Consider the following 26,462-nt stretch of genomic DNA (forward strand, 5'->3'; position numbering starts at 1 on the left):
AGAATGTTAACTTTTTGCTCATGGACCTTCCTTATGAGACCTCAAATAGTAATTTATCCTCGTACCCCTAGTTTTTCCCTTTAGAAACTATAGAGAGAGTTTTGATTGTGAGGTTCAGTCTTTGCTTATTTCCAAATGTGTCTGAAATGTTTCCACCAAGTCACTTGACCCTGGTGGAAAGGCTGATGGCCAAGTGCAGCCTGGGAGAAGGATTCAGGGCAAGGGTGGTTTGAGTGCGTCTGGAATTCTCTATGTAAAATCAAGAGTTGAAAAATGAGTGTTTTGAAAAGAACAGTTGTGTGAGGAGTAAAAATTCAAACCATATTGTGACTACAACACCACCACATCACTGGGGAAGACTCCCCCCCAATTTACACAACACCCACATCACTTTTTAATAAAAGTTTTTAGTTACATTTATTATTTGTGTGTAAGTGCATGGACACACACACGAGTGTGTGTTTGGGGGCTGTCAGAGGACACCTTTTGGGAGCTGCTTCTCTCTTTATTATCTGGGTTCTGAGACTTGAACTCAGCTCATTAGTTTTGGCACCAAGCACCTTTTCTCACTAAGCCATTTCACAGGTCACTGTTAATTCTTTGACCACAGTTCTATGGTATTGCCCTTTCCCTGTGTTTATTGGTTACTGCACTGTTTAAAGTATTCATTATAAAAACAGAGATGGTTAGGGTCACACTGTGTAGCTCTGTCTATCCTAGAATTCACTATGTAGACCAGGCTGGCCCATAATTCACAGAACTGTCTGCTTTTCTTTTGAGTTCCAGGATTAAAGGTATATGTATGCCACCGTGGTGGGCCTACGGTGATGTTTAAAATGCTGCTGATTTAGCATAAATGAAGACAAGTGTCAGACTGGTCAAGTACTGTTTTATATCCTTTCTGCTCTTGAAACTTAAAAGAAGTCCATTTCACTTAAAGAGTGTTTGGAGAACATCAAAAGTGACTCGTTCTTTTACATTGTGGCTCTTGAGCATCCATTTACAAATTTTCTGCATGGTGATGAGACATATGCGTAGATGATATTACTGCATGCTGTGGTACAGTGCTGATCCTGTGGAAGGATGCTGTGCTATCGATCGCGTGGATGACAGGCTGTACTCGCCGCTTTTCCATGAAGCATCATCTGTGCTTTACAGAACAACAAGCTGGCTATTAAGGTTAGGCGTTTGACAGATATTTCCCTAAAACAAGGAAGCCCAATTGATAATAATTCTTGCTGCTGATAGAATCTGAATACTATTTGAACTTTGGAAAGCCAACATCCGTTATATAGCATCTATCTGTCTTATAGTAGATCTGTGTGACATAGTGAGCTTTTCTTTTCTTTTTTTCTTTCTTTTTTTTTTTTAAGATTTATTTATTAAACATACAGTGTTCTGGCATGGAGGGCACCAGATCTCATTATAGATGGTTGTGAGCCACCATGTGGTTGCTGGGAGTTGAACTCAGAACCTCTGGAAGGGCAGCCTGTGCTCTTAACCTCTGAGCCATCTCTCCAGCCCCCCCATAGTGAGCTTTTCAGCATGCCAAAAATTAAAGATTGTTCTTGGGAGGGAATAAAAATGTGATCTTAAAAAAAAAAGATACTGTGAAATAGGATTCATCAATATTTGAAAAGTCTACATGAGCCAGTGAGCCAATAATTTCTCCCTGGAAAATGACCTGTGTTAGGAACACACACGATCAAGGTCCATCCAGACTGTGGGATAGTTGGATAGCTTATTGGTATCATTTCAGACTCTGCATTGCAACCCATTTTTTCCTACTTTTTTACCTTTTATGGTGTGTGTGTGTGTGTGTGTGTGTGTGTGTGTGTGTGTGTGTGTGTGTGAGTAGTAGTAGTAGTAGTAGTAGTGCACATGGCTTTTGGAGGATAATATCAGGAATTATTCTCCATTGTTCTTCAACCTTATCCTTTGAGGCAGTTGCGCCTAGAGCTTAGTGGTACACTAGCCAGGTTGCTCTGATGATGCCCTCATCTTTGTCTTCTGAGACTGGAGATATAGGTGGCCGATACACCCACACAGCCTGATATGCATCAGTTCTTGCTTGAATGACAGGTACTCTTAACTTGTAAGCTAAACTACAACTCAAGTTTCAGAAATGACAGACTGTTGTTGAGTTTTGATGTTTTCATTAAAGAAGAATATCTCTGATTCTGAGAGAAGACTCTAAAATACTCTTTTCCCAACCTTAATTTTTTTAAAAAGTATATTTCAATAAATCACAGCTGGAATAGTCAAGAATATGTAAATCTGTCTTCTAATATACCGGATATTCAAGAGTTTTACCAAAAACATAACCAATGCAATGCCTTATTTATCTTATTTTCTCAGGTCAGTGTTTTTCTAAGTAGACAGCCTGGCCTTAAACTCACAGCCCTCCCGCCCCATTCTCACAGTGCTGGGAATTCAGGCATGTGTCAGCACACCTAATTAAGTTCTTTTCTTTATAAGAAAGCTTTAAAATTATATATATATATATATATATATACATATATATATATACATCTATATATTCTTATGTTAACATATAATGAGTTTTATTGCAGAATGAAATGAAACATATTTAACAATTTCTCAACTTTTCCTTATAAACACATGTGAAACATCTAAATTAAATGTTCAACATACACACATATTTATCTCATAAAGCTTTTGGGTGTGTATGTCAATTTAAGTGTGAAAGGAAAAACCACAAATGTTGTTTTCGGCAAATGATGGAGATTATGTTTGTCGTGTACAGAAGGTTTTGCATGTAGCATTACATTTAATCTTACTATCATCTTCATTGAAAAATGAAAGAAACAGAATTTAAAAGAATGAACACGTCTAGGTTCATACAGTTAGTAAGGGGTACAGGTGGGCTTCTAGCCCAGGGTTCCACTCTTAAGAGTTTTGGGTCAGTAATGCTGCTGTCTAGTCTGATGTGGCCTTTAACATAGTTTATTAATCAAAATAAATATTGATCCTGCACTGTTTATCAAAACAGTTGAGGTTGCCCCTGCACATGTGACTATGTTGTTTCCAAATGAAGATACTGCGTTACACAGACATTGCTTCTTAGCAGAATGTAAGATGATATATACTTTCTTAAGGAAAATCTGGCAGTGATTATGAACAATCTGGAATGTTTGGGTGTCTTTTGATCTGACAAATCCACTTTTAAAAATATTAACTGATGAAGTAATTGAAGAAGTGTATGTTCTGTATAATTCAAATTGTGACGTGCTTTGCTAGAGAAACCCTATAGAAACTACTTAAATACCTGAGCATAGGCGATTGCTTAATTATGAACAGTAGAATTCAAATTATTAGTAATGACTTACTGAAAATGATGTTTTGAATACTGGCACAGATTATTCATAATGTACCATTTAAATGATAAAGGTAGCTTTATCAAAATATACAAAGATTTATATATAGTACAGATACATGTTTTAGAGAGGGAGTGTACATAAGCTAGCAGTGGACTGACAAGCTAGCTCAGCAGGTCAAGTTGTTCTTGCCATCAAGTTGACGTGAGTTCTGTCCCTGGACCACACAGTGGAAGGACTGAACTACCTTCCTGCCTTGGGGTTGGGGTTGGGGCGAGAGATGACAAACTGTGAACAGAGGAATTCTCTATAAAAGGTGAGAATATGGATTTTTATTTGCTTTGGCTGTATTTTTTGCTTTAAATTTTAGAAGTTAAAAATTATAACATTAAACTAGGCGAGGTGGCACATGCCTTTAATCCCAGCACTCCTTTAATCCCAGCACTCGGGAGGCAGAAGCAGGCAGAAAGATCTCTGTGAGTTAAAGGCCAGCCTGGTCTACTCAGTGTGTTCCAGGACGATCAAGGATACACAGAGAAACCCTGTCTTAAAAAGCCAAAACCCAAACCAAACCAAAACACAAAACACAAAAAGCAAAACCCTATACAACACTAACTGTGCATCACAGGCCAGGCCAGCACGACTCGTGGATTGATAGTTAAACTTAATTCCCTTAGCCCTGTTAGCTTCAGTGTAATGTGCTTCTTATAGATTTTAATGTTCTTAATGAATTCTAATTTGAAGTTAACTATGATATTTTTGTTACAGCTTGTATATGAATTTTTCATACGATTTTTGGAAAGCCAAGAATTTCAACCCAGCATTGCCAAAAAATACATAGATCAGAAATTTGTATTACAGGTAAGCATTTTTTTTGTAGTTGTATGCATGTAATTTATTTACCAACACTTTACCTCATTTTCTCAGATACTGTTAAAAAAACAACAACAATTTTGCTGGTGGTTGTTATTTTGCCTCATAATTAAATATGTTTATATGAGGTAGTTTCTGCTATTGCCCATTAAAAATAACAATGTCTTTTAGAAATTATTTGTGGTGGAATTTTATTCCTACTAAACACCAGGAATACACATTCCTAAGTCTTTCTAAGTTGCTTTCTTAAAAGTTTAATTATAGAAGAATTTTATTTATATGACTGGTTTGTACAATTTCTAAAATTTATATTTATGTCGGTGGTTGTGGTGCGTTCCTTTAATTCCAGTATTTGGGAGGCAGAGACAGGTAGATCTCTCTGAGTTCAAGGCCAGCCTGGTCTACAGGGTGAGTTCAGGACAGCCAGAGTTGCTTAGAGAAGAAACCCTGTCTTGAAAAAAACAAACAAACAAAAAAAAAAAAACAAAACCCAAAGAAATAAAAGCATTATTGATTTTGTGGATATGTGTCTTTATATGGGTGTGTGTGTGTGTCACAGCTCTAGTAGAGGGGTCAAAGGACAACTCCTCTGGAGTCATTTCTCCCTTATTCTTGTGGGTTCTGTAAATTAAAAACTCAGTTCATCAGTCTGAGCAATCAGTACCTTTACTGCTAAATCATCTTGCAGGCCCAGTGTGTGAATCTTTATGTTGCTTTAAAACTTTCTGTATAGAAAAGGTTTTTAAAAACAAACACTTTAGACTATATTGAAAGTGAGTAGGTGAGCTCTGGTGCAGAGCACAGGTAATAGAAATATTATAATATTTATAACTGTTTATGACTATAACTGTGGGAAATAGCTCAATTTAACTCTTTAAAATTTTCCTGCAGGGATTAATTCCAGCCTGTCCATCTGGGGCACCTTAGGGAACCTACTTTTCCTGGTTCCTTATTTCACATCTTGAAACTGTTGACCACATCTTCCTTTCTGCCTGGGGTTTAGGGCGCTTTGCTGAGACTGAATTTTTGGGAAACACCTCCTTGCTCCTGTTGTGTTCTCCAGTGGATGACAGTGGAGAAGGGTGGTGTATGGACTGCCGCTCTTTTGACAGGGAAGAAAATACCTGTCTCTCACCATTGTAGGAGGCCGCTTATTTGTTCCCAGCTGCCCAGACTCGAAGTAGCCACACAGAAATTGTATTAGTTAAATCACTGCTTGGCCAATCACTTAAGCATATTGATAGCAAGCTAGAAAGCTCTTACATCTAGAATTAACCCATTTGCATTATTTTATATTTTATCGTGAGGTTTATGGCCTACCGGCAAGGTTCCAGCTAGCGCTTATGTCCTTCTTTTCTGTTGGCTCCATGGCGGCTCCTTGCTTTTTCTCCAGTCTGCTGACTGCACAGCTGGCTTCCTGATGCTTTCCCCTCTAGACCTGTTTCTGAGCTGTCCTTCTGTGTGGTTTGTTCCTATCTTGGGCCCTGCTAGGCTACATAATACATAAGCCTTTGGGGCTTGAGGAGCTCCCTCTAATAATTGCTGTCACCCCATTCCAACCATGCCCCTCTTGCTCTGCTGTGCCTTGCCTGACCCTCAGTTGGCCTTGCTTCCCACTTCTGATTTGTATTCAGGGCTTTTCTCCACCCTCCTCTCTTCCTGCTTTTTTACCCAGTACCCAGACTCCACCTAGCCTTTCTGTGGCTTGTATCTTAAGACATAAAAAAGCCTCATCTTCTTTTTCACAAAACAAATATTTTCCTTGTATGTTTTCTTTGAGAAAACCTTTTATTTTCTTTCTTTCTTTTTTGTAAGGTCCCAGGTAATATCAGTGTACCACAATTTAAAGAATTATCATCAAAAGTAAAGGAAAATAGTTGAAGGTTTCCTTAAATACATTTTTATTGATATTTATTAAGCTCTACATTTTTCTCTGCTTCCTTCCCTGCCCCCCCCCCCCATCCTCCCCCAAGGTCCCCATGCTCCCAACTTACGCAGGAGATCTTGTCTACTTCCCATGTAGATTAGATCTATGTCTCTCTTAGGGTCCTCATTGTTGACTAAGTTCTTTGGGATTGTGGTTTGTAGGCTGGCTTTCTTTGCTTTATGTTTAAAAACCACCTATGAGTGAGTACATGTGATAATTGTCTTTCTGTGTCTGGGTTACCTCACTCAAAATGTTTTCTAGCTCCATCTATTTTTCTGCAAAATTCAAGCTATCGTTATTTTTTGTTTTTTTTCTGCTGTGTAGTACACCATTGTGTAACTGTACCACATTTTCCTTATCCATTCTTCTGTCGAGGGGCATTTAGGTTGTTTCCAGGTTGTGGCTATGACAAACAAAGCTGCTATGAACATAGTTGAGCACATGTCCTTGTTGCACAATTGAGCATCCTTTGGATACATATCCAAAAGTGGTATTACTGGGTCTTGAGGAAAGTTATTTCCCAATTTTCTGAGAAATCGCCACACTGACATCCAAAGGGGTTGTACCAGCTTGCGTTCCCACCAGCAATGCAGAAGTGTTCCCTTTACCCCACAACCTCTCAGCATAAGTTGTCATTAGTGTTTTTGATCTTGGCCATTCTTACAGGTGTAAGATGGAATCTCAGAGTTGTTTTGATTTGCATTTCTCTGATGACTAAGAATGTTGAACATTTCCTTACATGTCTTTCAGCCATTTTAGATCCCTCTGTTGAGAGTTCTCTGTTTAGGTCTGTACTCCATTTTTTTTATTGGATTATGTGATCTTTTGGTGTCCAATTTCTTGAGTTCTTTGTATATTTTGGAGATCAGACCTCTATCTGATGTGGGGTTAGTGAAAATCTTTTCCCATTCTGTAGACTGTTATTCGTCTTGTTGACCATGTCCTTTGCTTTACAGAAGCTTTTCAGTTTCAGGGGGTCCCATTTATTAATTGTTTCTCTCAGTGTCTGTGCTGCAGGGGTTATATTTAGGAAGTGGTTCCCTGTGCCAATGTGTTCAAGTGTACTTCCCACTTTCTCTTCTATAAGGTTCAGTGTGGCTGGCTTTATGTTGAGGTCTTTGATCCATTTGGACTTGAGTTTTGGGCATGGTGATAGATATGGGTCTATTTTCATTCTTCTACATGTTGATATCCAGTTATTCCAGCACCACTTGTTAAATAAGCTTTCTTTTTTCCATTTGATATTTTTTGTTTCTTTATCAAAGATCAGGTGTTCGAAGATGTGTGGATTAATATTCAGGTCTTCTATTTGGTTCCATTGTCCTCCTGTCTGTTCTTATGCCAATACCAGGATGTTTTCAGTACTGTAGCTCTGTAGTAGAGTTTGAAGTCAGGTATTGTGATGCCTCCAGAAGTTCTTTTATTGTACAGGATTGTTTTGGCTATCCTGGGTTTTTTTTTTTTTTTTTTTTTTTTTGCTTTTTCATATGAAGTTGAGTACAGGTCTTTCAAGGTCTTTGAAGAATTTTGCTGGGCATTTGCTTTGGATCTGTAAACCTTTTTTTTTTTTTTTTTTTTTTTTTTTTTTTTTTTTTTTTTGGTTTTTCGAGACAGGGTTTCCCTGTAGTTTCTAGAGCCTGTCCTGGAACTAGCTCTTGTAGACCAGGCTGGCCTCGAACTCAGAGATCCGCCTGCCTCTGCCTCCTGAGTGCTGGGATTAAAGGCATGCACCACCACTGCCTGGCTTTCTGTAAACCTTTTATTTTCTCTAGATGCTTTATGATCTCAAAATGTTTTGTTGGTTTCAACAGGAACCTTACTAAGTTAAAATTTATTCCAGCCACAAGATTTAAACGTGTTTACTGTTGTAACTAAATGTAATTCTTTTTCTTTCCCTAGCTCTCTTCCCATAAGTGAATACAAAAGACAAAATAAGGATGGAACTACTTAACTGTGCTGTATGTAACATGCCGTAAGAGCTGAGAATGGGCTCTTCTTTGTACTTGCGGCGTGACTGCCAGCAAGTGTTGATATTTGATTCCTAAGCTCTAGTCTACTCATTCACCGTGTAGATTTCAGGAAGAGCAGGACGGTAGTAGGCAAAATAGAGACACGACCCAAATGCTGTTTCTTGATGTGCTTTGTTCATTTGGGAGTCTGGATACAGTGAGTTTTTACCTTCAATGTAAACACATAGTTGATGCCTCTGAGACTCAGTCAGTGTCTTCTTGTGTTATGTCACAAGTGGGCTTGCTATGGAATGACTTGTACAGGTCACTTGCTGGTTCCATCTGGGAAATCGCATTGTTATAAAATATCCTTTCAGACCCTTTTCATATCACAATGTATGTTTGATTCTAATATTAAGTTAATATTAGAATCAACCTTTTGAATATTCAAACCTTTTGAATATTCTTTCAGTGCTGTGAATTTAACACAAGGCCTCACATTGGCTAAGCATGTGTTTCACTACTAAGCTGTATCCCAATTTGAAACAAAATTTTAAATCTATGTGAAACTTAACAGTACAGTTTTAAAAAGCAGGCTTGAATGAATGTTGGAATGCAGTATATTTTTAGGTGGTAATTTGTCATCATTCTGGAATTCATTTTGTAGCCGAAGCTGGCCTCAAACTCAGAGATCCACCTAACTCTGCCTCCTGAGTGCTGGGATTAGAGGTGTGCACCGCCTTGTCTGGCTAGCATAGTCCTAATTAAAATTCTAGTTTTTTTTCCACTTAAAACCTTCATGGTTCATGGTATACCATGAAAAAGATGTCCACCAATAGGATGCTTTAGATAATAAATAGTTCTTAGGACTGCAAGAAAAGAGATAATCTATTAAGGTGCATTAATTTAAACCATGGTGTTGGGACAGGGGAAGGAAATACAGCAGAAGATGGAGGGGAGTCTTCTGAGTAAGCCAAAGTCCATCAGAAGATAAGTGTCTCTGAGTTGACAGACAGATACACATGGCATCTTGTTATAGGAGAGGCCCGCTTGTTTAGCTTAGCCCTGAAATAACCACGCATAAACTGTATTAATTAAAACACTGTTTGGCCCATTAGCTCTAACTTTTTATTGGCTAATTCTTACATCTCAGTTTAATCCATTTTTATTAATCTGTGTATCTCCACATGGCAGTGGCTTACTGGGAAAGATTTGGCATGTCTGTCTCTGGTGGTTCCATGGTGTCACTCCCCGACTCCGCCTTTCTTCCTCCCAGCATTCAGTTTTGTTTTCCCTGCCTACCTAAGTTCTGTCCCATCAACTAGGCCAAGGCAGTTTCTTTATTCATTAACCAATGAAAGCAACACACAAACAGAAGGACTTCCTACACAGCATCTGGTCATTAAAATGGTCCAGCTCTGGAAAAAATAGTATTCTGACAAGTGTTGACCTAGCAGTTCCATAAGACACAACCAGATGTGTCTACAAAGATATTGAATGCTTCATTGTTGATGATTACACCATTAGAAAAACACTTAATAGGTCTTCATCAGGAGTTGGTTGAAAAAAAACTATAGACTTTCACATAGCAGAATATTCATTAGTAAAAAGAATGTGAGCAGTGGCACACATGATATGTTTTGAAATGGTGCATGCATGTTATAGAACCCCATAGTCTTGTCTGTTATTTTAGGGGAAAGGCATGTCTGTGTTTTTGTCTTAATGCATTGGTGTGCCTCTACAGGTCTTCTCTCCTTTATGTACGTGATGTACTTCAAGCTCCCCAGTGAATGCTTGAAGCCACAGACAGCACTGACCCCTGTATGCAAGCACTGTGATAGAGTGACGATGGCCACTGAGTGACCCTCCGTGGATAAAGAGTGATTCACGTTTGGGGTCGGAGGCAGTGGGATGCTGAAGCTTTCTTATGATAATCCCTCTGAATGGCTATTTAAAACTTAGGAATTATTTCTGGAGTTTTCTGTTTACTATTTTTGGATCATGGTGTAAAATTGAGAGCAGATATGTGGTTGGGACAGAAACCGCTTTATCTGAGACTGGGTAATTTTTAGAGAGTAGAAATTTGCTTTTCACAAATCTAGAGTTAGGGCAGTTCAAAAATCCACGTGCTGGCATCTGGCAAGCATCTGTCTGTGTTCTCACGTGGCAAGGGTAGAAGGTAAAGGGTGAAAGCTGGGCCCTCCCCAGACAACATGTGTATCATTGTGTGACTCCACTCATGGGTACTGTTGCTATCTCAACTCCTCCCAAATGGTTCTACCTCTGTGGTATTGGGGAGCAAGTTTCCAAAATATGAGTTGGGGGACATTGTTAACTATAGTGTTATGCACTAACAGTTTTGGAAGGAAATAGACCAGATTGTTGGTAATTGTGGGGCGGGTGTGACTGTCTTCCCACTCTGTGACTTACCAAGCTGGTTTTGCATTTAGAAGAATTGTATATGCCATAACAACTGTCAGAAAGAGGTTTCTGCTGCAAGTGCATTCTTTCTTTGCTTTGCGTTTTTCATAAACCTCTGCTTACTTGTGCATCAGCCTTCCTGAGACTATATTTTTGTAGGATTCTGCCCTTTTATGATGATTATTCATTGTTTTTTTTTCTTCCTTTCAGCATGTGGGTATGCCTCTTTAAAATCTGAGCTTGCTTTCTGTGGTGTCTCCAGGGCCTTTTATAAAGAAGCAGAGTGGATTGGTTGTTAAGTGTGGAGGCTGATTTGAGTTCAGTCTTACTTGTTTGTTTTAGAGTAGCGTCTCACTGTGGCACCCTGGCTGGCCTGGAATTTGCCATGTAGACCATGCTGGCCTCAAATGTGTAACCACCTTCCTGCTTTTGCCTCCTGAGTCTTGGGAATACATGCACACGTCACCAAGCCCAGCTTTGCCAGTTTTCATTGTATGACCTTAAACAAGTTATACAACTGCTCTGTCCATCCGTTTTCTCATCTGGAAAGGAGATGTCAAAGAGCCACAATATATTGTATAATGTTGTCAGGATGACTGAGCAAATGTTGTACAACTGCTCAGGACAGCTCCCAAGGAGGTAGTAAACACTGTGCTTATATGCTACTAGTATTTTCATTTAGGATCAACTTTGTTTTGAGAGCCCTTTTACATTGTGTTTTCTTTAGTGGCTTCAGGTGTGAAGTTATCCATTATTAGCCTGCATTTCCCTAACATGTTATAATTATTTGACACCTGACTTTTACTGTAAAATCTTGGGTACTCTATGGCTTAGATGGTTCTTCTTAGTCTATCTTCTTTCAGATGTCATGTGTGTTTTCTTATGTCTCTGAGTTCTTTGTCATTTCAACATTACCAACTGATATATTTTTTTTCTAACCAGTGTTGTATGTGAATGTGTGTTAGGACCAGGAATGGAAGAGTTGGGTTAGCCTGCTTAGATGTTTACAGAGAGGCAGTGTGGGCATGATGGCAGAGTGCACTGACCCCTCTCTGCAGTCCACTCCCACTAGCTTCTGTCGTCTGGGCTAGGCACAGTGAGCCAGGCACATGTCCTGGCTCCTTGGACTTTTAAAGAGAAGCTGGAGGTCTGGATTATGAATGGATTTTCAGACAGAACAGCCTGTGTCATTGAGTTTTGTTGCAGGGTTTTGAATGTTTTCATTAAGGGCCTTGTTACTCACCCAGGAAACGTTTGACTGCCCTACTTGAGCAACATAGTGATTTTATGAAAATGAGATTTACAGAACCTTTATCATTTTTTTTAACTGTACTCATCTACATCTTTGTCAAAGATGGCTACTGCGTAATATACCGCGTGTATGGCAGAGCTGCTTTCAGATTTATGTGAGCTCCTGGCCCGCCTCAGCTACGGAACAACACTTGTTGTCAATAAAGATATTTTCATCTGCTTAAGGGGTCTTGGGAGATGTTTTCTTCCAACTGCCGCTGGCCTTGCCCCCCTTTAGAAGCAGACTGATTGCCAACCTTGGATTGTTTCATCGGGTGAATCACTGTGGCTCTTTAGTAGCGTGTTTCTAAGATTGCCTTCAACCACTCTCTAAATCTGAAACAGTCCATGGTTGCTAAGAGACACACAAGTCAAGTATCCTATAACATAGCTACTGCTGGAGATGGCTGTTTAGTAATTTGTACTTTACATTTGCAATTATATTTAGACATAATTAGCATGCAAATTATGCAAATCATTAAGTTTGGCCTCAAAAGTGACCTTTTGATATTGTATATTTAAAACCTCAAGATAAAATTGGGCATGGCCCAAAGCAAGCTGTGAACGACTTTTAACTTCTCACCTGAAGTGAGTTCCACGAGGCCTCGAATATCCACTCCAGTACAAAGATATTTTCCAAACCCGTTCCTTGAATATGTCACAATGTTTACATTTGTCTCCCAGAACATACAGCAAATAGGACTTTAGAAAATCTATTTTTGCCAGGGGTGTTGTTATCTGTCACCAGCTGACAGTGAGACACTCCCTTCCTGCGTCACCTTCAGTCCAGCATTAGCTCAGAACCTGTAAAAGGGTCAGTGAGGCTTGTCACCAGGCCTGTCTGTACAGAATTGTCCTCTGATCCTCACAGAAACACGCTGTGGCGTGTACCTCTCCTTCCCATCATAACATACAACAACTATAATAAAATAACTTCTTAAATGTACATTTGTATTTTTAATTATGTATCTGTGTGTGGGTATGCACATGTGTGTGCAAGTGCCTGAGTAGAGCAGAGCCTTTGCTTCCTTCTGGGAACTGGAATTACAGGTGGTGAGCTGCTTAATTGTCGGTGCTGGACTTGAACTCTGGTCCCTTGGAAGAGCATTATATGCTGTTACTTGCTAAGCCACCCCTCCAGCCCTAGCACAATATCTTTTTCACCCATATTTTAGTATTTTAAAGAGCATAAGGCTTGTTGCTCTAGCTGCTGCCTGCAGGGCGGCTTCCCGGGCAGACTGCATCCGCAGGTGGGCTGTCTCTGAGAGCTCAGATTGCTTTCTTTTGGAATTCTTAATGCTTTTCCAAAAAGGAGCACTCCCTGTCCATCCATGTTGACTCTGACCTCCCTCACCCCCCCCCCCCCGTGAGCTATGTAGCCATTTCCTGTGTATCTCCTAGTACCCCATTCAATAAAGCAGGCTGTGTTCAAATGCTGATTAAGATCAAATAGGTTGTATTAAAATGTAATCACAAGATTTTCTTCAATCAAGGGGATGATGATGTGCTTCTCTCTTTTGGACAGAATGAGTATCATTAGGAGGAGAATGCGATTTGGGGAGCATCGTACTTGAGTGACTGAAACCCATTGGGCCTTGAAGTCAGAGGTGCTCTACGCTGAGGCGTGTAACCTTGTGATCTCTTGTCTATGCTATGCTTTCTAGTGTTGGCTGCTGATAGTCACCTCACGTCAGTATAGCAGTTAGATTCATGAACTCCCCGTTTCCCTGCTGAGGATTGAACCCAGACCTAAGCAAGTACTTCTGAGCTGCTCCCAGAGTCCTGTCCCCAGGCGGCTGTTTGCTTGTTTCTCGCTGTTTTTTCTGTGTGCATAGCATGGTCCAGGCGAAGTTCTCAGGCATTCGGTTTTTCATTTTAGGATAGCTATTGCCAACAGAGCCAGAAACATGGGGCTTGAATTATAGCACTGTGTCAGATGAAGACATTAGAACACCCATTTTATTCTTTATCTACTTGAACATTTTCTTTCTTAAGGTAATGTATAGAAAACACTTATTATTTGGTTTGCATGTACACATGTGAGGTGCACAGCGGTCAGAGGACAGCTGCAGGAGTCAGTTCCTTCCTTCTACCAGATCAAATTCAGGCCTTCAGAATCAGCAGCATCTTGTATGCATCTAAATCACCCTCACCCCACTCTACTTTTCTGTCTTTTCCCTTGAATGTGGATTACTTAACTTCCCGAGTGCTGAAATTAATAAACCTGCACCATTACACATGATTTCTTGAACATTTCTGGTGTTCTCAAAATTGCTACTTTTTATGGAGAAGAGCAGGGCAAACACTTCTTTACTGCACTAATAGGCAGTTACAACTGTAATTTTTACTTAAGGTCCTTCCTCCCTCCCTCCCTCCCTTTTTTCCTTCTTTTTTAAAAATGGTTTTTAAATACAGAGTTTCTCTGTATAGCCTCGGCTGTCCTGGAACTTGCTTTAAGTCTTAATGATTATAATGAGTATTAGTGACTTTGAAAGTCAGTTTTAAGTATTAATGTATTGCCTATTTTAATAATTGAAATACTTTATATTGTTTATAATGAAAAGTAGCAAACTTCTATTTCTTCCTTCTCCAAATCCATAGTCTCATACCCTAGAGATAGTGGTATTCATTTTCCAAAGGTTTGCATGTATTTATCCCCCAGTTTTTCAGACCAGGCTGGCCTCATTCATATCCACCCACCAGCCTCTCCCTTCAAAATGCTGGGATTAAAAACGTGCACCACCACAATCAACTCATGTTTCTTTTTAAAAAAATCTTAGTTGATTGAGAATTCTGTCTGTGCTTTGATCATATCCACACCCAGTTTCTCTCAGGTTCCTTTCCCACCCACCCACCCACCCACCCAATTTTGTGTTTATCTTAAAAAATATTTAAAACAATTTTAAAATAAAGATTTATTTTAGGGGGCTGGAGAGATGGCTCAGAGGTTAAGAGCATTGCCTGCTCTTCCAGAGGTCCTGAGTTTAATTCTCAGCAACCACGTGGTGGCTCACAACCATCTGTAATGAGATCTGGTGCCCTCTTCTGACCTGCAAGCATACACACAGACAGAATATTGTATACATAATAAATAAATGTTTTAAAAAAGATTTATTTTACTATTTTTATGTGTATGTCTACACGTATGTGAATATGTTTGTGGGTACCTGCATAGGCCAGTAGAGGACCTGAGCTGCCTGATATGGGTGTTAAAATTGAACGTGTGTCTTCTAGAAGAGTATAGGCTCTTAATCACTAAGCCATCTCTCAAGCACCCTGCCCTACCTTTTAGTCCATAAAGAGCATTTCATGCTGCCCACATATTCTTGGATGTGTGGTCTTCCACTGAAGTATGGTCGCTAGCTACCCTTTTAGATAAAACTAACTTCCTCTTCCAGCATAGAGCTTTCTTAACCCTAAGGATAACAATTTTTGGAGGTTTCACTCAGTTTTATTCCTTTGTGTTGTTCACACATGACCTCTGTGGGGGACACACACGCATGTGTGCACCAGTCTCTCTGTTCTCTTTTTCTTCTTTGGAGGCCTCCTTGAAGTCATGCTCATCCTATTCAGATCTGTACTAGTTGCTTCCCTAACTATATCCACAGTGATCATTCTGAGCCCTTTGTCAGTCTTTGGGGACATGTATTTGTTCACTTATCTTTGTCATATTTCCTAAGAAATACACACACACACACACACACACACACAAAACTTACATTTGACTAACTATAAACTTACATTATTTTGGTAATCAATCCTGTGTGTTTAAGGAATTGCTTCACTGACTTCTGACTTCCAGGGATGGTACTGAGAAAATGGGTATATGTCTTCCTGTCTTTCTGGGTTGGTTGGTTGCCTCCTGTCTCTGCCCCTGCTTCTGGACCTATTGTTGTCCAGGTGTTTTCTTCTTTCCAAGTGTTTCTGCTTGCTTGCAAAGGGCTAATTTTTACAGTCTTAATGTTACCATCCTTCTGCCAAAATTTTTATTTTCATCACATTTTAAGTTTCCAAAAGCTCTTTTTGAGATTATTCATCTGTTGTAATATTTTTTGTTTGTTTGTTTCAGGAATCTAATACAGTCGTATCTGAGAATGTTGAACGTTCCTTTTTTGTATTGTTGCTGTTTCTTCTGAGTTGCTCATTTTGGTAGAATGTCTACTGATTCTTCGTGATAATCATCATTACCCTCATCTACCAAAGCCCACTCTCTGCCTGTGCTTGTAGGTGGTGTGATGTGAGTTTGCAGCTGTGATGCTTGGCAGGTGGTGGCTCACAGTAGGATAATTGAGCAGGGCTTTGTCAGGTCCTTCTTCTGCCTCTAGGCCTTTCTTCAGGATCCCAGTGTACCCTAGAAGAGACCTACTGATCTGCCTTACCCCAAATTGGAAGCTTAGAGAAAAGCACTGGCCTCACTGAAGTATGAAGGGTTTCATTTAATCCTATTACTTAAGTAGTGTTTTGTTTAGCAGTATTTGGTATCTGAGACTAGACCCTTGCTCATGTTCTTTGGCCTTAGACTGGATGTGTTCAGTATACTGCGAGGCACAGGGTGCAGAGGGTATTGACGCCTACAAACTCTGAAGGTACCCTGGTAGGTGCTTCTCATACCAGAGTCATCAGAGAGCATGCCTTCCATTCTTAAACCTCTGAAGCAAGCGTCTCTGGTGGGAACTGGCACCCTGTTAGCATTCCTCCCTGGTGGGAGGATGGAAACCCTTAGTGGAATGAGCAGGAAGAAACTTGCTACTTTTTGTCCATTTCCCAAGTCTGAAAACCCACACAAGTCTGACAAGTCTGATTTGTTCTCCAGGCCCCTCTGCTAGGGGTGGGTGTGGGGCGTGGGGTTGGGAGGTGAGGGGTGGGGGTGGGTAAGGGGAAGTAAGGAGTAAGTAAAGTGGTGGTGGCTGAGGTAGGGGTGGGATAAGGTGGGAGGTGAGGTGGGGGTGGGTGAGGGTTGCTAAGGTGGGCAGGTGATGGGTGGGGGAGGGGAAGGCCTTCATATCTGGCTAGAAGGCCATCATTGTCCCCTTTGTTTCGCTGTAGATTTATTAGTTTTAAGGTTCAAAGCAGGACTTTTAGCTAAGTCATCACATAATTTATCTCTGTTAGTCACAGGGAAGTTGTTTTGTAAAGCTTGGACTCAGCGTGTCTACATGTCTGTCTTTGCTTTGTAATCAATTTGGAAACTCTTGGTTTTCTTTGACAAGTTACCTGTGATATTGGGGATGTCATGATTTATAGATGTGGGACACGGTGTTTTCTTAAATTGTTTTGTATACATGTTAGGCTTTTGAAATAAGAACTCACCCAACTCCCCACCTCCTTTAAAGGTAATGCCTTTCATGCCATTACCCTTTCGATTTCTGCTTCCCCCGTCATAATGCTGTCAGAAGTGTGTTGTTCAGGCCAGCAGGAAGCACCCAGGCCTGTCTTTCTTTGCTGCAGAGGATGGTGCATTTAACAGGACCCTGCAGAGGCTTTAAGTCAGATTTTTTTTTTGAGAATCTAATGAAATATTTAGTTAAATAATCTTTGTTTAATTATACAGTTATTAAACTCTTTAGATTAGCAATACAGAGGCTCAGTTGATTCAAGTTTTGCTAACCCCACAAACTTCTTCTTATGTTGGTTGCATATTACTCATTAAGCCCCTTTGCACCATTTAAAGTAGAAACTAGATTTAAAAATAGAACTTGAAAAAGTTAATTTCCATGACCAAGGAATGGAGTGCAGTCGATGGGTTGGATACCTTGAGTAGTTTTGAGTGTCTCTTACATAAGAGATAATGAGCACATCCGAGGCACACACACCCTCCCTCTCCTTTCTGACCTGTTAAGGCCCCCTGTTTTTCCTTTCTAAGTAGAATGCTTTCCTGTGCAAGTGAATTGTTGACTCACTGGTTGCCTCCCGTAGTTAGCTGGAAGTCTGTGTCCCGAGCAGCAAGGGTTACATGGCAAGAGGAAGAGGGCTCACACATACTTGTTTATTGCTACCTGAGCAGTCATATGACAGTTATTGCAGAGAGTATCGTCAGTCAGTTAGGCTGCTGCCTTCCTTACCTCACAATCTCTTGGGAAAATTGCACTGGTTTGGGTGTGATATAAATGACCCCACCCCCATGGTCTTTTGCATTTGGAGGGTTGGCACCCAAGGTGGCAGTTTGGGCGAATGATATGCAAACTCTAAAATGTACGGACTAGTGAGAGGACCTTGGGTATTTGGGGCACACTCTTGGGAGGGATTATAAGATACAAGTTTCTCTTTTTCTCTGTCCTGGTTGGAGTTGTAATGTAATCACTTCCTTGTCATCTGTAATTGATGACTCCCTTATCAGTGTGGTCAAGGGCAGTCCAGGCTGTGTATGCTGTGTCATTTTGGACATTCAGCCTTCAAAATTGAGATAAAAAAAAAAAAGAGCATTCTTTTTCACAAGTAGTTTGTGGTAAGTGTTTTGTTGTTGTGACAGAAAGCTGATCAGTAAAAACACTTGTCCCAGTTCTTTTGTCTCTGTTTGGGGAGAGGGTTGGCTAGCTCTCTCCCTAGAAGCCTTCTCTGTTACAGTATTTCTTCCAAATAGAGTAGATAAATCCATTATGCGCTTGTACAACATCTTGAACGACTTATGCTGCTTGTTTATTTTTATCCACCGTTAGACTAGACTCTGTGAAAGCAGATTATGTCTGACTTGTATATCACTATATCCCTGGTACCTCCATGCCCATTTGTTGGCTCTTAATATATACTAATAAAGATTTACTCTAAATACCCAATTGAGAACCAACTGGTAGATGATAAGCACCGCAAAGCCAAGCTTGTGCACTGCTTCACTGTCCATTTTAGAAGACTATCCTTCAGTTTTTGCTTCCTGCCATATTTGAAGGGCTTTATTTTTAATTAATTAATTTTTCCCAGAACTGTCTTTCTTCAAACAAAACCTTGTTCATATGATTATCATCCCCTCTCTTCTGTGAGACTCAGCCTCACATCTCTGTCACATGGATTCATGTATGAATAAATATATGAAATCATGCTTGCATAACACACACACACACAGCCTTTTATGAGGATGAAGGTAGGCAGCTTTTATTTACATGCTGAGTTGGTTTTGTTTTATTGCAATGGTAATGAACATATTAAGAATTAATAACATTCAGGAGTGCTTCCAAGTTCCACTGTCATTTCTACAAAATAACAGATTTGTCAAATTATAGTTTATGTAACATAAAGTTACCCTTTTGAAGTTTACAATTCAGTACTCTGTATCTATATGTTTAAATATATGTATGGGGTGGGTGCATAGGGTTTAGGTATGTGTACACATGTATGTTCATGCATGTGGAAGCCAGTGATCAGTCATTCCTCGGGTGCCATTCACATTTGTTTGCTCTGAGACAGTGCCTGTCATGGCTTGAAGCTACTGGTTAGCTGGCCAGTGAGCTCCACGTATCCTTTTGTCTCTCCTCTCCAATGCTGGGATTGCAAGCATGTGTCCCCTGGCTTTTTACATGGATCCTGGAATTGACCCAGATCCCCTGTCTGTCCAGCCTTCCAATTCAGTAATTTTAAATATATTTACAGGACTGTGCAGCTATCCTCACAGAATATTATATTATCTCCAGACAAAATCTAAACTCATTCTTACACCAGTTCTGAGTATTTTATATAAATGGAACTGTGCATCTTATGTCCTTTTGTGTCTGATTTCTTTATGTATCACAATGGTTGGCAGTCTCATCTGTATCATGATATGAGGATTCTCAACTCTTCATTTTCTTCTTTTTTAAAATATTTATTTATTTATTTATTTAGTATGTATACAATATTCTGTCTGTCTGTATGCCTGCAGGTCAGTAGAGGGCACCAGATGGTTGTGAGCCACCATGTGTTTGCTGGGAACTGAACACTCAGGACCTTTGGAAGAGCAGGCAGTGCTCTTAAACTCTGAGCCACCTTTCCAGCCCCGCTCTTCATTTTCTTTATGAGCAGTGTTCCTCCTCCCACCTATTGATGGGCATTGTGTTTTCAGTATTGCTTCTATGAACAAGTGTGTGCAACTTTTCATACTTTGAATCACTTGTATGGATGTATGCTTTCTGTACCATTCGTCGTGTACTTAGGAATGAAGTATGGACTGTGGACTATGGAACTACCGGGCTGTCCTCGCCCTGCACCGTCTTCCATTCTCGCCAGCAGTAAAGGAAGCCTCCAGTGTCTTCACCAACACTTTCCTTGTTTCTCTCCCTTTTGAGGCTGCATCAGATGAGTGCTGTCTTCCTTTGGTTTGCATTTTCTTCATGGTTAATGAAATCGAGCACTTTTCCATGTATTCATTTGCCATTTCTATACCTTCTTTGGGATATATTTTCTCAAACATCATCAGTTTTCAAGTTAAGTTTTCAGTTTCTCAAAAATTTTTTAGCATACATTATTTAGACACAATGGACTTCATATACATATATAATTTTATATATTTCTAGACAGGGTTTCTCTCTATAATAGTTCGGGCTGTCCTGGAACTTGCTCTGTAGACCAGGCTGGCCTCAAACTCACAGAGATCTGCCTGCCTCTGTCTTACCAAGTGTTGGAATTAAAGGCATGTGCCACCACTCCCTAGCTCGTATATAATACATTGTGATCACTCCCCATTTTCCTCTTTTGTCTCTTTTCCACTTCCAAGTGTCTTCGTCTTCTCAACTAGCCCCACTTGTTCATATCGTCTTTTCGGGGGTTAAGCTCAGTGAGCTTAATTAGGATTGCTTACAGAAGTGCAGGCACCTTTTCAGTAGCTCTGCCATTGAAGAAAAATATCACTCCTCCCCCAGCAACTAGTCATAAACTGTACCTCCTCAAGGAAGGGTGGGACCCCATGAACTTTTCCTCTTTTGCCTCCTGTTATCTTTCCGTTGGAATTATGCTGTTATTGAGATCTAGTAGTTCATTATGTATTGTGGGTACTGCCAGCCTTTTTTGCACATGCTTTATTGCTGTAAGTTATCTTTTTTAACTGTCTTTAAAGCACATATGTTTTTAGTTTCTTCCCTCTTTTTGTTTATGCATTTCTTGGCAGCAGTTTAAAAAAAAAACCACTTGATTTGGAGTTGTGATTTATTCTTGAGTTTTCTTCTATTTGTCATTTACTCTTGTCTTTAGGTTGATTATCTATTTTGAGTCCATTTGAATTTGTAGTATGAGCTGGAAGTGTGACTTACTTTTTTATATGTGGCTCTCTGGTTGACCCAGCATCTTAGATTGAAGACTGTTTCTTTCCATACTGAAATGTCATGGCATCTCATGGAACCAACTGAGCATGAATTTGAAAGTTTATATATAATCTGTCACATGCCGGTAGCACACGCGTGATTACTATAACTTTTTATTGAGTCTTAAAGCTGAGAAATGTGAGTCCTTTGGTCCTCTTACTACCAAGATTTCTTTGACTCTTTCAGATTACTTGCATTTATATATAAATTTAGATTCAGCCAATTTTGTTGTTGTTGATTGTTTGTTACCAGATCTCGTGTAGCCTTCCTTAAACTCAACCTCGAGATCTGGACTCAGCTTCCTAAGTGCTTGCATTGTAGGCATGCTCACATGCAGGTCATACCTCCCCAACCCTCCCCCACCTCACTGGTGTTTGAATACAGGGCTTTGTGCATAGTTCTCGGTTCTCGGCCATTGAGCTTTCTTCCTGTGTCTTCAGTAGTCAATATAGCAAAAACAAGGCCCCTGTGATTTCTTACAGGGATTGGGTTGAATATGTAGTGGCCCCTGCCACTTGGCTTAAGACTGGACTTGTTTTCTGCTTTATGGCATGAGACCATGTCATTAAAATTCTGTGGCTAACATTATAAATGATCTAGAACCTAAGGCATGCCATTCACACGTTCAAGCGTAGTACATGTCTACTTTGAGCCCTTCCACCCTGAGTATACCTGTGTAACCACCCAGACTAACAAGAGCATTGCTGGGGCATTGAGAATTTCAGTGTCTGCTTTAGGTTAGGTCATTTCATCTTCCTGGACCTTAACTGAGGGACTTAACTGGAACATGAGGCCAGGATGTCATGGACTTAAGGTATTCACTTCCTGGGTTCAAATCCCAGTCCTAATGCTTCTCACCAGCAAGTTAATTAAGCTCTCTGTACTCCAGTTTGCTCTGTAAGGTGAGAACAAGACCACCTCATAGGATTGACCTATGTAGATTGCGTAGAAAATGGTTGGTTGAGCGATGCTGTGAGCACTGCTTTGGCTGTTCCTGTTCTAGCTGCTGTTGCGTACATCTCCTCCCTGGCTGTACAGCTTTGACTCAGCTGGCTTCCCAAAGACGACTGCTGTGCCAGGGAAGAAGGGGACAGAGGGATTATAAATAATGAACGATAGAATTTCTAAGTCATTTACCAAAACTGTCTCTGACAGATTTTTATTCTACCTTCATTTACAACAGCTTTTGGAGCTATTTGACAGTGAAGACCCCCGAGAACGGGACTATTTAAAAACAGTCTTGCACAGGATTTATGGCAAGTTTCTCGGGCTTAGAGCATTTATCCGAAAACAAATTAACAATATTTTTCTAAGGTGAGTGGATAATGGGCAAGTAGGAGAGAAAATTGATATTTTTACAGATGTTAAGTAAACCTCCAATAGTTGAAGGAAATGTGCTAACTTCCTTCTTGCTCCCCTGCCTGTTCCTCCCTCCCCTCCTTTCCTTCTCCTTTCTTCTTTCTCTTCTCAGGTTTGTTTATGAAACAGAACACTTCAATGGTGTAGCTGAACTGCTGGAAATATTAGGAAGGTGAGCATTTTCTGTGAGTTGCGGATTTGAGTGAATCTCATTCTGCAGATCGTATTCAGATGGCAGAAGGGGGTGCTGACTTGGATCTCTTGCTCCAAGAACCTTGGGTCTCTCTCATTTGTGCTTAGCCTGTTTCCCAAGCGACTCAAAGACTCACCTTTGCTCCTTTGTTCTACAATTAGATATTGTTAACTACCCCACAATGAGAAGGAGCTCACAGCTTACTCAGAGACAGTGTGTCTGATTGGTTGTCAGGCCAGTGACAACAAAGGTTCTCATTCGCTAGGCTTAGCTTGTGAGTTACCTGTCCTTTCTCACAACTGTTGAAAGCAGATTTTTAATGAATTGGAAAGATTGTGTGCCCAGGTATCGAGTTCTAGGCAGTTCCTGGCCTCAGAGGAGGAGCGAGGCAGCTGTTGTGTGAGGTTCAGAGCTGACAGAGCTGGGTAATGATGGCCTAATCTTTCCTCCTAAGAGGAGAAACGGAGGTGTGGTCTCCCTGCTTCCTCTCAGTGACCTTCAAAGCTGGGCAGAGGCTTCAGGGATGAAGAGAAATGGTGTCTAGAGAAGGCAAGGGGACTTGAAGATATCAGGCAGGCGAGGTAGTGCTCTCTGGAGGCAGAAGGCCTGTGTTTGAAGAACAAGTTAGCAGAGTGGGCGCTAGACAGAGGAGCAGAGGGAGGACAAAACATGGGTTTGATAGGAAATTTTGAGGTACTGTCTGCCTGTTTTTGAAAGCACAGCTTCCTCTGTTGGATATTTATAATCAGATTCACTTTCTTTTTAAAATTCCTACTTAGTAAATTATCTTTAGTTGAAGTAACTAAAGTCTTCTTTAAAAATATTCATTCATTCATTCATCCATCCATCCATCCATCCATCCATCCATCCATCCATCCATCCATCTATCTATCTATTTATTTATTCATTTATTTATTTATTTATTTATTTATCATGTATACAATATTCTGTCTATGTAGATGCCTGCAGGCCAGAAGAGGGCACCAGACCTCATTACAGATGGTTGTGAGCCACCATGTGGTTGCTGGGAATTGAACTCAGGACCTTTGGAAGAGCAGGCAATGCTCTTAACCGCTGAGCCATCTCTCCAGCCCCAGTAACTAAAGTCTTGATAGTCAGTGGTGGGAGGGGTTGGCTATGTTTTTTTTGACAAATAAAAACTGAGGGGAGCCAGTGCATAGCAACAGTTTGTCTGGGTTCAGTATGTGGAACGACATTGCTAACCTGCTTTTTCTTTTTTCTAGTATTATCAATGGCTTCGCTTTACCACTTAAGGCAGAGCACAAACAGTTCCTGGTCAAAGTGTTGATCCCTCTACACACTGTCAGGAGTTTATCTCTCTTCCATGCCCAGGTAGGACCTTATAGTAAAACCTTTATTTTTATTTTTATTTTTTATTTTTTTTTTTTTGGTTTTTCGAGACAAGGTTTCTCTGTGGTTTTGGAGCCTGTCCTGGAACTCGCTCTTGTAGACCAGGCTGGTCTCGAACTCACAGAGATCCGCCTGCCTCTGCCTCCCGAGTGCTGGGATTAAAGGCGTGCGCCACCACCACCCGGCTCTTTATTTTTATTTTTATTTATTTTTTATTTTTGTGACAAAGTCTTCCTTTGTAGCTAAGGCTGGCTGTGAACATGCGATCCCTCGGCCCGCCTTTGAAACAAAATGAAGTTTGTGGACTTAGTGTTCCTTAGGATATTGGTTTTCCTTTTCCTTTTCCTTTTTTTAAAATTTTTTTTAAAGAAAAAGTGTGTTAAAGGTTAAAAATGGTTAAAAACGCTCCCCAGGGAAAATAATAAAGCGTGCATTTTACTTTTTACACACAGTATACTCTTGGAACTATTTTAAAGGTAGGAATGGCCTTTGTTCCGTCTTATTTCGTAGCTGACTTCTGTGTCCCCAAGGTTAGCTGCTGCAAAGACTGCCCATAGCAGAGTGGATGTGAATGTAGAGTGTAAGAGGTAATAGAATGGAGTGAGCGTGGGCAACTGTGGGCCATCCCGGGGAATTGGATGTGCTCCAGTACTGGTCCCCTCGCCCTTTGCCCTCTTCTCATTTTGTACACAGTAGACACTTGCACAAGTAAGCAGACCTCTCAGTAGTTTCCCATCTCCCTTTATAAAGCCTTTGTTATTTTGAAAATCACCCTGTGATCCCAACACTTACAAGACTGAGGCAGGAGGATTGCCTCCAGATTGAGGCTAGCATTGGCAATAGTTAGTTGTCCAGAGAAAATCAGATACGTCCATAAAAGGAGTAGCGATGGTAATCAGCTTCCGTGTCAGGCTCACTGTAACCCTGTTCTGAACACTGCAGTGCATGGTAAGCGTGGCACTGGAAGACATAATTGATCTAGTGATATTTTTAATTTTAGTGCTTTAAGCCTCTGGCTCCTTTCTCTGTTGAGTTTGCATTAAAATGTAACACATTTTTCTAAGTAGTGTTTCTTCTTAAATGTGGAACTCTGTATTTTGAAGAAAAAATTCATGCCTATGTTCCAGATTTAGCACACCATCAAAATGCTGGTGTTTTAAAAGGGTAGGTCTCCAGTTCAGGAATGTTTCTGAGCTCTCTAGAAAACGTCTCTTTAGTCTGTGCTGTGGGATACAACATTTTATGGTTATTTGAAAACATTCCTGTTGAGACTGGAGCACTCCCCAGATTCTTACTATGGCAAAGTCTATCCTGTGGTCTTTTTGGGAAGCTGTGTTTTCAGGTCCTGTGTAGACAGTTGCCTAGGTTTTTAGAAAACATTTGCTTCCCCGTAGAAACTAAATCCCATAACCTGAGATGTCAACTGTCTGGCTGTAAACGAGATCCTCTCAGAGTGTCAGCCACTTTCCATCAGCCTCAGAAATCTTAGAACTCTTTTAAGAAAAAAATTTTTCTGGAGCCTTGTTGCTCTGTCATTGACTTGAAAACACAGCTTTTAGCTATAGTCCCTGCTACTCAGGAAGCTGCGGCAGGAGAACCATTTTACTTAGGAGTTCAGGACCAGCCTATGCAACATAGCTGGATCCCAATTCTAAATGAATAAAATTTAAAAGCCTTATTTTTCCTGAGAGTTTAAATGAAGTGATTGTATCATTAAAACCAGAGCCTGGATGCTTTTGAGATGTGTTGGTGCCGTGAGCGCTCAGCTTTTGCAGTGTGGGATTTAACGTGCTGTCCTTTCTCTTTTTTCTTGCCCAGCTGGCGTATTGTATAGTACAGTTTCTGGAGAAAGATCCTTCACTTACAGAACCAGTAAGCTATTTATGTCTTCCCATAATGTGAAAAAACTTAAGAAAAAACATTTTTATTAAAATCATGCAAAAACATTAAATGTCTCTTGTTTCTCTCCTTTTCCTTTATAGGTTATTAGGGGTTTAATGAAATTTTGGCCTAAAACATGCAGTCAAAAAGAGGTAAGTATTTAACATCAGAGAATGCCAATATTGAAGAAAGTCTTTGCCAAGTGCTCAGTGAGGCTAAGCATGCTCAAACATGTATGCCTCATCTAAAGCTAGCTTTATAGGTCGGTGGCAGTCCGTGTTCTCATTTTTTTTTTAAGTTAAAAACTGATTGGACCATTAGCTCAGGCTTTTTATTAACTCTTATAACTTATATTAGCCCATTATTCTTGTCTGTGTTAGTCACGTGGCTCAGTACCTGATTCGGCGAGGCAGTCACATCTTGCTTCTTCTGTGGCTGGGTCAGGACTGCAGACTGATGTTCTAATTTTTACTAGTGATAAAATTGAGGCTTCTAGATGTTAAGTAGCATACCTAAGCACACTGAGTGAGAATGTGCCAACAAACCAGAACCTGCTTCCTGAACTCTGAACCCCAAACTTCTAGCTACTGTAACCCT

General features: G+C 40.3%; 1 protein-coding gene across 2 annotated transcripts in view; it reads left to right on the forward strand.

The window, feature by feature from the left end:
* Nucleotides 1-26,462, forward strand: part of Ppp2r5e (protein phosphatase 2 regulatory subunit B'epsilon) — a 144,580-nt gene that overhangs the window by 102,370 nt on the left and 15,748 nt on the right. For both annotated transcript variants that reach the window (XM_038336779.2, XM_038336780.2), the window contains exons 5-10: nt 4,107-4,199; nt 22,245-22,375; nt 22,533-22,592; nt 23,858-23,966; nt 25,803-25,856; nt 25,967-26,017. In XM_038336779.2, coding sequence (XP_038192707.1) covers nt 4,107-4,199; nt 22,245-22,375; nt 22,533-22,592; nt 23,858-23,966; nt 25,803-25,856; nt 25,967-26,017 — 498 coding nt within the window. The remainder of the gene's footprint in view (nt 1-4,106; nt 4,200-22,244; nt 22,376-22,532; nt 22,593-23,857; nt 23,967-25,802; nt 25,857-25,966; nt 26,018-26,462) is intronic.

Source organism: Arvicola amphibius, chromosome 7, assembly GCF_903992535.2.
Source record: "Arvicola amphibius chromosome 7, mArvAmp1.2, whole genome shotgun sequence".
In the NCBI taxonomy this organism is placed as follows: domain Eukaryota; kingdom Metazoa; phylum Chordata; class Mammalia; order Rodentia; family Cricetidae; genus Arvicola; species Arvicola amphibius.